Source organism: Schistocerca piceifrons, chromosome 2 (assembly GCF_021461385.2).
Source record: "Schistocerca piceifrons isolate TAMUIC-IGC-003096 chromosome 2, iqSchPice1.1, whole genome shotgun sequence".
NCBI classification, from domain to species: domain Eukaryota; kingdom Metazoa; phylum Arthropoda; class Insecta; order Orthoptera; family Acrididae; genus Schistocerca; species Schistocerca piceifrons.
In genome coordinates, this window is record NC_060139.1 from 700,628,929 (window position 1) to 700,642,388 (window position 13,460).

Sequence of the window (13,460 nt, forward strand, 5' to 3'; positions counted from 1 at the left end):
TCTGGAGAGAACATGGGACGCAATTTTGGGACCCAAATATTGTGGAAAGAGACCAGTTGAGGAAGGTCCCTAATATTGTGGGCAGGAATTATGTTGATCACTCCCACAGGCACAACAGTTGTGTATACAGTCACAGATGATGCAGTATGGCAAAGAGAAGACACTTACCAGACACTCTGCATTGGAGGAAGAATGGGAGCAGGACAGTTTCACACTGGTGGGGCCTGATCGCTTAATGTGAATCATTCTGTTGTGTCTTGGATGTGATGGCAGTTTATATAGAACAAAACTGTATCCCAAAGACCATGAAATTGTATGGTGATCAGCAAGGTTTAACTGCTGTTAGGTATCTGACAAGACCTTGGGACTTCATGTGCAGTTATTGCAAGTTGCTGTGGACCCAGACTTTTTACTGATGGCCGATAATGCTCGATGTCATAGAGCACGGCAGTTTATATTTTCTTAGAAACGGTAGATATTGCACACATGGTGGGGCCTGCTTGCTCTCCCGATGTGAATCCCATAGAACATGTCTGGGATGAACTAGGGAGATGAACTGCATTATGTCAGCATCCACCAACCATTCCCCAAGACTTGTGAGCAGCTTTGCGGGAAGAAAGGGTGCTATTGCCTCAACATGAGATTGATGACATCATTCACAGCATGCCCCATTGTTGTAAGGCCTGTATTGTTGCCATAGGTGGTCACACACCATACTGAGCACATAAACCAGTTATCAGAATGTTTGTGCAAATCAGTTAAGGTGGGAAAAACTAAGAACATTTTTGTCTACCATTTACATGTTGCAGTTGTTTATGTTCTGTATACTTTATATTGTTTCTTCTTTATCATCACCTGTTGATAGTGTTTTATGGTAAAATAAACGCAACCTTTCAAAATTTCTGTTTGTTGCTTTAATTTTTGACACCATTGTAAATAGAATGGATTGGTTCACCACCCAACCTAACTCTTCACGTTAAAGTCACTTCTGAATCTAACATTATTATTCATTTTATTTTCTTATTTCAAATGCTGGGCCACCTCATTTTTCTGTGTTAGAAGTAGTGGTAGTAGCAATAATTGGATACATAACTGTAGAAAGGTGCTAAGTGCCAAATTCATGATAAATGTCATAAGTGATTTGAAAGGTGCAGGATACCGAGGAGGATTACATACGAAAAGTGCTATGTCGACCGCAATTTACAATGTGGTTTCAGTTGCCTGAGACTGCTGTGTGTGTGTGTGTGTGTGTGTGTGTGTGTGTGTGTGTGTGTGGTGTTTTGTTGAAGAAGGGCTTAGTGGCTGAAAACTTTTGTACCTATCTGCAGCTCAGCATTTCCGCTATGTGGTGAATAAGAACTTTCCTTCTCATAATATTGTTAAATTCCATTCTGGATTTGCCATTGTTTGGCTTTTGATGTGTCTCATTTTTTGGTGTAAACTGCATTTGATGCTAAAAGGATTTCATGTCATATGCCGCATTCTATGCCTGCTAATGCCATGTTATGTTGTCTTTGTTAACACACATGATTAAATCATATACCAAATTAGACTAATTTGGGATATGACAATCAAACAGGCAGGAAAAAAACTTTAAAAATAAAAATATGGAAACTCCAGGTAAGAATATCAACAATGTAGGAAAAGATGATTACTAAGTACTGTAAAGAAGACATGTCAAGTTGCAGACAGACACAATTAAAAGTCACTCACATATAACTTTCGGCCACAGCCTTCATCAGTAAACGTGCGCGCGCACGCCGACACACACACACACACACACACACACACACACACACACACACACACACACACAAAAATCAAGCATGCATGATCGCCAACCCCAGCTTCTTGGACCAGAATGCTGTGTTTCCATTGTCAACAAACATCAGTCTATTGTTACAAAAAGGTATTTTTAAAGTTTAACAATGTAGGAAAAGATAGATAAGTAGCAATCTGTCTTTTCCTACATTGTTAAAATTTAAAAATACCTTTTTCTTTAAAAAAAAAGGCAAGAAACAGACTGATGTTTGTTGACAAGTAGTAAAAGTGTTTGTATTTTGAAACACATCAATTTACAAATTTCTTAGCTAACTTTAGGAGTATAAAATAACATGAAAACTAAGACTCACAAAAATGCCATGGACTCCTACAAAATTACAGACTTTGTTTAAGATGGGATACTTCCCACTTGTCTACCTGAGAGATAGCCCATGTGGTGAGCTTGCAGCCTGAGTGGCCAGCAAAAGGCACACGTTCTCAGACTGGCCACAGTTGCCATCAACGACAAATCTGACACATTTGTGAGTCCACAAGTAGAACTGGCACATACTGGAAACTGAGTAAAACAAAACAGAAAAAGTAAGGCCCTTCACTACATAAATACTGACTTCTCAAATGTGTGTAGAAACTCTTGAAGGCTTAGACCTGTGGTAGGCAACTGGTGGACCACAGTCCATGTCTGGGCCATGGAAGGACAAGAACTGGATCACCAAAAATTTCTTTAAAGCATATATTACTCAGGTAAATTATTTAAAAAATATTTTCTGTGAATAACAATATGTTTCTATGCCATTCATATAATTTTTTATTATATTTTACAACTAATTGTGTGACTGATTTTAGTTCTTAATGGTTAGTACATAAATTAAATACATAGTTGCTATGCTGTGTAGTGCAGAAGACATGTTATGTTGATCCACATAAAATCTCTGTACACCCGAAGGCAATGCAAGAATTTTATTTAATGAAATGGGAAATTTTATAAATTATCTCTCTCTCTCTCTCTCTCTCTCTCTCTCTCTCTCTCTCTCTCTCTCTCTCCAACAACCTATGAATCCTCTTTTAATCAAAGCAGACATATTCATTTTAACATAATTTTTGTGATCTTAGCTTGAACAAAAGCTTATGCCACTGTACAAAACTTTGATGTGAAATGATAATTTTGTTGTTAGGGGTGGTATATATGATGATGGCAACCTGTGACGTGAAAGTAGCTCCTCTGTGGCGCATCGACGTACACTTTGACACAGAAGCATCTCCTTTGCAATGTGTTGGCACGTGATTTGTGCCATACAGCAGTATCTTTATAAAGAACAAATATAAGTAAATGAGACGAATTTTATCATCACTTCAGCAGTTGTTGCAATCCGTATGGCATTGTTCTTAACATGTTTTGTTACTTTCAAGGCTAATAATGTTTTCTTGCATTGATATGGATCACAAAATGTGTCAAGTTGATAGTCAAAATATGAATTTTTTGAAAGAATGGACTGAACAATATTGTTTTATGCTGCAGGATATGCCTGGAGCTCTTCTGATTTGCCTCGTATGCAACAAAACTGTCACTCTTGTTAAAACTGCCAATTGAAAGCAACACTACAAAACAACTCCTCAGCAGTTCCATAAAAAATTTTTCTCTGGGTAATAAATCAATGCCGGCCGCGGTGGCCGTGCGGTTCTAGGCACTGCAGTCCGGAACCGCGGGACTGCTACGGTCGCAGGTTCGAATCCTGCCTCGGGCATGGATGTGTGTGATGTCCTTAGGTTAGTTAGGTTTAAGTAGTTCTAAGTTCTAGGGGACTGATGACCTAAGATGTTAAGTCCCATAGTGCTCAGAGCCATTTTTGAATAAATCAATGAAGAGGGCTAGGTGAGTATTTCTGCTAGAAAAAGCAAATAGACAGCTGTTAAAATCAGACTTAGATAATGAATTGACATCATTCAGTTCAGTATGATGGACGTAGAGGAGTTGTGGACAAAGTTTAAAGGGATTGTAAATCATACTCTGCAGAAGTATGTGCCGAGTAAGTGGGTTAAGGACAGAAAGGCCCACTGCGATTTAACAATGAAGTTAAAAAAATGCTGAGGAAGCAAAGACTGTTGCACTCTCAGTTCAAAAGAGAATGCGCTAATGCCAACAGGCAAATGCTAAGAGAAATTTGTGTGTCTGTAAAAAGATCAATGCTTACAACCACCACCTCTGTCAGAGCCCAAGAAAGTTCTGGTCCTTCATAAAGTTGCTAAGTGGGTCCAACGCTACTATCCACTCACTTGTAGACCAGTTTTGACAACACAAGCTGGGATGATTTTACTTCCACTCTTGGGTTTTGCCATCTGCCCACTTAAATTAATTTTTTCAATTTTAACTAATTACCATTAACATACGCGAATATAATCTGCATTTTCGTAAAAGAGAAAGATTGGCCCTCAGCTTTAAAGAATCTAACACCAGGTCTAATTTTGTGCTTAGTTTTATGTAAGTAATTGATTTCCTAATTTGTTTTGACTAATCCTAATTAAAACTTTCATTCTAGGATGAAATCAGTAATTGTTTTGTAACTTAAATTCTGTTGTTGAAGTATAAACAGATATAACTTCTGTACTAATTATAAACATTTGGAGGAACAACTAATAGTATTCTTAAAGGATCTATTTGGCTCTAATCAAAAACATGTTAGCAAAGCCTTTCTTTAATTAATTAACAGTTTAGTCAAAAGTATTGTTTGCATAACAATATTTGTTAATTTCATGATTTAAATAAATAATTCGCCTAAACCTTGTTGTAGAAGAAACTGTTAAAAGGAATGACTTTTTCGATGTATTCAGTTAATTTACTGAGTTACGTTTTAATTGTAATTTCTGTGAATTTAACTTCGAACAATGTGTAGTTTCGGCCCTTATTATTTTGAGGATATATAAGGGTCAGATTTTTGGTCACAAAACAGTCAGTCCATAGCAGACAAATCTGTGTTGGTTAGAACGACAACATGCATCAGCTTAACAGTGAAATAAATGTTACATCAATAGGCCATGTGTTAAACCAATGACAGTGTCTGCTCCATACGTACCTTTCTATTCTTCAAGAAGGGAAATGCACGATCGTTCATTGGGAGAATTTTAGGAAAGTATGGTTCATCTGTAAAGAATACTGCACATAGGACACTTATGAGACCCATTGTTGGGCACTGTTAGTGTTTGGAAACTGCACCAGATCAGATTAAAGGCAATTCAGGGGCAGGCTGTTAGATTTGTTACCGGTAAGTTTGAGTAAGAGAAAATTTAGAGAACTGGCATCTGAGGCAGACTGCAGGAAGGTCCTACTGCCACCAATATACACTTCGTGTAAGGACCATGAAGATAAGATTAGAGAGATTACGTACAAAGGCATATATACAGTTGTTTTTCGGTCACTCTATTTGCAAGTCAAATGGGAAAGGAAACGACTAGTTGTGGCGCAGGATACACTCTGCTAAGCACCACACAGTGGCTTGCAAAATGTGTGTGTAGATGGAGATATAGAAGCTTATCAAAGAAAATTTCAGGCCTATCTAGCTTTTTACAGAAAAAGCACGGCCTTACTAAATCGCTCTGAGCAGGCAAGAAAAATCTGACAAAGCAGCATTATGCGTATGTTGGACAATAAATAAACACCAGAAGCCATTTTCAGAAAGAGATCATTAAAAAATGTATGTTGGAAGCGGCCACAGCACCTCTTGAAGAGAAAAAGAATATTGTTGCCACAATACAAGGTATTCCATTGTCAGCCACAAGCTATACTATAAAAACTGTGATTTGGGCTGTTGACAATAAAAGTAGTGGGCTTGAACTTCAGCAGAATATACCTTGCCACTTTATTGCACTTAATGGGTCTTGTTTCATCCTCGATAGAGATCAAATATCTATTTTCGTGCAGTTTTTTGTATATTGGAAATAAAGCATTTAGGGAAGAATTGCTAGCGGTATTGCCTTTTAACCCTACAATGCATGGTGCAGGAAACACACATGAATGCATATGCAGGGCCTCCAAGGCCCTGCCCTAATTTTAAATTTTCTTCTTTTCATATAATCATTCTTTGGAGTTAAATTTATTTCTGTCAAATTTATTGTCATATTGAAAAATTCCTAAGATACAGTAACAGGATCTGGTGGGCCTGATTAACATTTTATTAATTTTTTTTTTTGAAAACTCTAAGAGTGAATTTTTGTTAGTTACATCCATTTACATACAACATATACAAATAATTTTATTAATTCACTTATAAGTTGCAGTTAACATTTTATAACATTTATTCAATTTCTTCAATTAAAACATACTCTTTATTCACAATATTATGTATATAGGTAATATTTTGACAAAAAGTTATTATTCATTGTTCACATAAAATTGCATTTTTCTTTGTTTTCATCATGTGACAAACAAGAAGCACAAAGAACGCCACTATGTCCCTTACAAATGTTGGTTTTACACTTAATGCATTTCACAGCACTTTTACTGTGTTTATTATATGGACAATAATTGCACCTTCTTCTTTTTCCTGAAACAGGTAGTTGGTTCGGCAATATGACATCTTTTTGAACACCACATCTTTGCATGGTATCAACGATTTTCTTTGGAAGATTAGGAATCTGAATACGAAGTTCCATTAGTGGTCTTACCATTTCCTCTGCTAAATCTCTTAGGAATAAACGCCTTTTATCACTTCTTCCACTACGGTATGTCAGATGTTGGGCGGAAAATAAAATTTCACTGCGACGTCCATCATATTCATCCATAATGCAAATGACCATCTTCTTGTTTGTCTCTTGCAAGTGTAATAATGAGTTTTCTGGTCCATTTGATCTACTCCACCCTTCGTAGAGTTATAGAACTTTATTATATCTGGTTTCTTTTTTGCATGAGTTTCGTCAATGTTTCTGTCGTGATGCATTGTGCTAATGGGAACTACAGACTTTTTCTTTTTGGGAGCATAACTCACCATGTAATGTCACCTCTAAATGCAAACAAAGAGGAATGAATCGCTCTTGAGGCAGATGGTTTCGTCTCATTTGGAATTTATGGTTTATTTTGTTTGATTGTTCGCACCACTGTAATTTGCTTCTGAAGCATCTCTTCTGCCAGCTGCACACTAGTAAAGAAGTTGTCAACAGTAATATTTTTGGATGATCCTTCAATGCTTTTAGCAAGATCTTTCTCCACATTCAATCCAAGATTTTTCTGAATAGGTTCATGGGGCTTCGTTCCCGTGTAAACAATTCTGCCTAAAGCTTATGCAAGTGTAGCATCACATAACCAAAATATTTTTATGCCATACTTGGCTGGTTTAGAGGGCATATACTGGGTGAAGCTGCGTCTTCCATGGAATGGAACTAGCTGCTCAACAACTGTGAGCGAATCATTGGAATCATTCTATTTCTACACTTGTCAAGAAATAGTTCCCATACATAGCGAACAGCTGCACGTTTGTTATCTGCAGATCGAGTTTCACGGGTACGCCTGCCATCAAATCTAATCATTCTCCTTATATCCTCGAACCTATTTACTGACATGGTAGCCTTATATGTATGATTTGCCTTCTCATCCAAGAATAATTCTCTAATAGGGACATCCCAACTCTTCTCAACACCAGAATGCAGTAAAAGACCAAGAAAACCCTCCATGTCAGCAAGTGAAACGTTTTTCCACGTTTACCATGTAAAGCACCCACTCTTCTGCCTTCAATATATGTGCAGTTGATGATTTCCTCTAGTATTTCCTTGGAGATGAAATAGTCCCAGGCACTCTTGCTTCTGGAAATACCACTGCAGTTATTATTGAATTAATAACTGCTCCCAAACAAATATTGAAGACAATATAGACTAAAGAACGTTTATAAATGTGTGAAGGCTTCTGAAGCCCTACTTTTGCATTCACGGTGTATGGGTAAACATGTTGAATTATACAAAAAACTTAAAAAGTTATCTCGTTCAGACTTGATAGGAGGAATGTCACGGTTTTAGTGAAAGAGTACTGGAAAGCAGTTCGAAATCAAACAAAAGATTACAGAATTTTTTTAAAAATGAAGACATACAAGGGCCTCGGAGGCCCTGTATATGCATCCCAGGGTTAAAGGCAAAACACCAGGCCTCACATTGATCAGCTAAGAAAAGGGGCTAGTAAAGAGAACCAAGAATAAGAAAGAAAGCTAGGATACGTCCTTATCAGTGCCTCTTGAAGACTCTCATCAACTAAGCTGCTCCTCGCATGAACTTAATTTTTAAAAATTGTCTCAAGACTGCAGGTGTAGTTTCTCCCATTGGTTTTGAACACAATAATCCATACATATTGTATTTCATATTATTTTGTGAGTGAAAATTCATATAAAAATTATTAAGGAACAGGAGTGGCTTTCTTAAGCTGTGATAAAAAATTTTAAAAGTAACTGGACGTTACCTAAAATTACTTGTTGCCCTGGCGAAGACCACAGAAATGCAGACTGCTCATGAAGACATTGTGTTGAAACCAGCTTCTCAATCAGCGGACTAGTGGCAGCATTCATTTGTGGTTGACTTCTAGAATACTGTTGAGTGTATTGTATTATTTACAGTAAAGATAATTTATTACAGTGGTGAAATTTCTTGAAAATATATTTATCCTCAGATCTAAACCTCAATGAATGACAAAGAATTTGAGATGACAGAATTTTATATCAAACTTCCTGCAAGAGTTTTGTCTATAATCAACTTTTCTTCTATTTTATGCACAGTATATTGATATTGTGTGCTACATTAAGCAAAAAGTTGTTAAATGTAAGTGCTTACTTTGTATAAAAACTGAATATCATGGATAGAAATGGGTGTCATTTCTTCTAAAAGCATAAAAACATTTAGACATTATTTTGAGAAATTGCCAGAAAACTAAATGATTCATTTTGTAACAGACCCAGGAATTCACTGAAGAACTGTAATCCCATTGCTTGTAAAAAGGAGAGAGCTGTTAATACAATGTTTGAAAATTTTTCTTAGCATTTGATGTGGTTAAATATAAAAATTGTATTCATTGAGCTATTATTGGGAGTTCGAGAGAAACTGGGGTAAACGTACTACTACATGTGTAATACTAATACAAGAAGCCTTTTCAAATGTTGAAATCAGCTTGATTTCAGTTATAAATGAGAAAAACCATAACTGTTGGCTCCACTTCATGTAGAGCTCAAATGTTTGCTCTCTGTCACATGGCTTAGATCTTTGTTCAGACTATAACATGGCAAAGATAGGGGTACGTGTGATCTGCAAGTATCTGTAGTCTTAAGACTGAAAGAAACAGCATTCCTCTCATTTACAGATCTGTGAACTGTAGTCTGCAGACCTGTGTTCACAGTCGTGCTGAGTGAAATGTTAATAATGGTGAAAGAACTTTTTGATTTTGTGTCTTGTAAATTTTTATATCAAAATTGTGAGAATTGGTTGCAATTATAGTTCTTCAATCAATTGCTTAGCACAACTACTTTTTAAATTTTTGGACAGATACTTTTCAGATGCTGTATTTCCCTGAACTGTAATTTCTTGGAAGTTACCCTAAAGATATTCCCTGAGCACTGATGTAAACAAATTGTTATTGTTATTATATTAAAACATATATATTATATTTTTATTATTAGTCAATCATAGGTATCTGTGTTACATTAGAATTATATATATATATATATATATATATATATATATATATATATATATATATATATATGGGGGGGGGGGGGGGGGGGTAGATGGTAACAAACTGTGATGTCCTCTCCCAGAATTGAACCTTGACCTGTGCCTTTCTTCACACTACAGGTACTGCACTGCAAATTTTTTCCAAAACATCGGAGGAAATGTGACGGATGACTCTTAGAGAGATGCCCGATGTAAATTAAAATGACCATCTCTTACTTGTGATAACATTGTCATGTCATCCTGAAGTAATCTTGTAAATTAAGATAACCATCTCTTACTTGTGATAACATTGTCGTGTCATCTTGAGGCAGTAAAATTTTGTAGTGATGGTATCAGTCCCATTGCTATGTTACTTGTTGCGAGAATATCACTAATAGTTATGTGAGAATCCACTAAGAGCAGAAGTTTTCCCGCATACTATAGCCTGGTGGTGGGACAGTGCTCAGTGGCAAGGACCAATGTACCATGTGACACTCCAGCCAGTAGTGTCATTCTGCCACGTTAGCCTGTAGCATGCATTTTGAGATTTGTGTGGAACATATAGCATTGATTTGCATGTTAATTTGGGTATGATGAGATTACTTGACCACTGTCATATTCATCATGGGTGGCATAAAGCAGACACAACAAGTATTACAGTAAGAAGCAACAGAGGTAGTTTCCCATGCATGTAAATTCTGCTAGGTAGAGTCAGAAGCAGAAACATTGGCCCAGTGTAGTATTTACCCTAGAGTTGTCAGTTACCAGGGAAGGCAACAGGAAACTAAGGAGTAAGACAGCTTACTCACAATAAGAAAACTGAAGAAAACTGCACATTTTTTGATGATTAGTAATGTGTACACTTTCTTTTTATTTCCGTCGATGTCTGTCACACTGATGCCAGCACACACACTGGGGATCATGATTTATGATTTATTGAAGAGCCCGGCAGGCCTGGTACGGTGGAGAAAGGCCTGTTGGTACTGAGTTGAATGTTTTCTACATTTGCTGCATGAGCTAGTCAGACTGGCAGTGTGCGTGCACTCTTCTCCTGTGGAAGGAAGTACAGCTGTAGGCAACAAACTAAGCTAACAGAAACAGGCAATAGCTGTGTCAGTTGACTAACGTGTTACATGTTGAGGATATGAAACTTCCGGCAGATTAAATCTGTGTGTCAGACTGAGACTCGAACTTGGGACCTTACAAACTTCACAGAAGCTCTCCTGTGAAGGTAGGAGAAGAGGTACTGGCAGAATTGAAGCTGTGGGCATGGGTTGCGAGTCATGCTTGGGTAGCTTAAACGGTAGAGCTCTTGCCCGTGAAAGGAAAGGTCCCGAGTTCAAGTCTCAGTCCAGCACACAGTTTTAATCTGCCAGTAAGTTTCACATCAGTGCACACTCCACTGCAGAGTGAAAATTTCATTCTGATATTAAGGATATTTTTACATCCAAATGACAAAATTTACCTAAAAAATTCTTGTTCAGGGTAATATAATATGCATGAAAAGCTAAACTTTTAAAATTAATTTTGAGGTGGTTTTAAAGTTAATAAAACTAGATATTGAAACATTCCTAATAAATACAGGTAGCAACACTAAAATGACAATTATCAGTTTTGTTTATGTTTCAGGATCGATACAGTGTACTTCAACTTTTATTTTGCCTATGAACCTTCTTTAACGTCAATGAAATGACAAGGGAGATGATGTGATGTTGGGGACATTGCTCCGTTGCTTTAAAGCATTGGCAAGAAATTTAGTTGACAGAGAGCTACTGTGAAGTATTGCCTCTTGCACATGAATTTAATTTTGATCATATTAACTTTATGCCTTAGATTTTATCTTATGAGGATGCTGATTTTTACTTTTGTATTCCAAAAACGTTCAGGCAATTGGGTTGGGTTCCTTTGTATGTCAGTGTGGTGTATGTGCACCTATACTGCATGCCAGCAGTCTGTGTTGCTTTGTGGCATTTTATAACTTCAAGAAACTAAAACCCTTGCTCTGCTTAAGAGCATTATTGGTATGCATCTGGTGCATAACTGTTGTTATCATTTTCCGGAAGGTCTTTCCGGCACAACACTGGAGCTCTATGCGTTGGTGCTTCTGGTATAGTCCTACAGCTTTCACATAGTCTTTCAGTCCTCACTATTTATGACAAGTGAGCTGATTAGCTCATAGCTGATGTGGTTGCTCCCAGTGTTGCCTAAGTTCTCAGCATAAGCAACTATCTTGCAAGGGCAATATGCCTGCCCCTATAAAATGTCAAATTTTTGTTTCAGGCAAAAGAACCGCTACGCCTGAAATACCGATATCTTGATCTGCGATTTGCAGATATGCAACACAATATTAGACTCAGATCTCAAGTCACTATGAAAATGAGGGAATATCTCTGCGCATCTGGATTTGTGGATGTGGAAACGCCTACATTATTTCGCAGAACTCCTGGGGTAAGAATTTTAATTAATTGTATTATGTGTTTGATTCCCCCCCCCTCTTTCTCTTTCTCGCAGCTTTTACGGTTTCTTCCAATCCCAGAAAATATGTTTTCAAATTGTAGTTGATGGCTTCGTAGTAGTGCTAATGTGATCAGTAATATTCAGTTTCCCGAACATCATGTTCAGAATTCATCTGACAGGAGTTCCCATATGTACAGTGATTCCTAAGGGGTCCTGCCAACCATCTTGCATTGAAATTGCCAATAAGAATGATAATGTACTACTTTGTGGCTTCCCAGACTTGCTTGAGAGGAAAATTACTATCCAACAAGGAAAATATACGTCATTGGATGTAAAACATTTTCTGTGGCAACTAATGTAGTGAATCTATTGCACAGACATTTTGCAGTAAAATTGTAGCTAATTGTGCCCTAATAGTTCTCTGTAATCCCCCCCTCCTACATGCATGTGCACATCCACACACACATTCACCTCCACGAGCGCGCACACGCACGCACCCACGCACACACACACACACACACACACACACACACACACACACACACACACAAAATCTTGATTTACTCATACAGTGACTGGATGAGTTATTGGAGTTTTAGGCAGGTCCTATTAACCAAAGGATTATCAAATTAGTGAAGTTGTGTACTCTTTGCACCAATTACCATGTTGCATCATATAGTGAACTTAACAGTAGAAAGGACTACAATAGAAGAAGAATGTATAAAACAAGAGAAAGGCGACCACACACCTGTGACAGACTGCTTGGTTGTGCACAAACACAAAAGCGACAGAAGACCACATTCACTAGCTTTTGGGCTCTTTATTTTCTTCTCTCAGAAAGTACATGCATTCACACATACTGATACACAGACACCCAGATACAAACTACCATGACCATGGTGATGCTGGTTATTGATTATCAATTATTGAGAGCAGTTACCTGGCCGGATAGATGTGGGGAGCATGTAAGAAAGACCGCACGAGGCAAGAGCGGGTGTAACAGGGCAGTGAGAGGCAACAGTGGGATAAGCAGATGACTCAGCTACTGCACAACAGCATGAAAGGAGTTCTGAAGGATAGAGCATATAAAAGAAGCAGAGGAGATGAGGAGGGGGCAACAGCCTCAACGGGTGCGGGGCAAAGTCAGGACATGCGGGGACCAAGCAGCAATCGGTATTGTAATTGTCAACTGTCGAAGCTGCGTTGGTAAAGTACCGGAACTTCAAGCGCTGATAGAAAGCACCGAAGCTGAAATCGTTATAGGTACAGAAAGCTGGCTTAAGCCAGAGATAAATTCTGTCGAAATTTTTACAAAGGTACAGACGGTGTTTAGAAAGGATAGATTGCATGCAACCGGTGGTGGAGTGTTCGTCGCTGTTAGTAGTAGTTTATCCTGTAGTGAAGTAGAAGTGGATAGTTCCTGTGAATTATTATGGGTGGAGGTTACACTAAACAACCGAACTAGGTTAATAATTGGCTCCTTTTACCGACCTCCCGACTCAGCAGCATTAGTGGCAGAACAACTGAGAGAAAATTTGGAATACATTTCA

The 13,460-nt window shown here is 37.7% G+C and overlaps 1 protein-coding gene across 2 annotated transcripts in view; it reads left to right on the forward strand.

Moving 5' to 3' along the window:
• The window catches only part of LOC124774518 (aspartate--tRNA ligase, mitochondrial), a 158,872-nt gene that overhangs the window by 60,813 nt on the left and 84,599 nt on the right, over positions 1 to 13,460 (forward strand). For both annotated transcript variants that reach the window (XM_047249487.1, XM_047249486.1), the window contains exon 6: positions 11,734 to 11,901. In XM_047249487.1, coding sequence (XP_047105443.1) covers positions 11,734 to 11,901 — 168 coding nt within the window. The remainder of the gene's footprint in view (positions 1 to 11,733; positions 11,902 to 13,460) is intronic.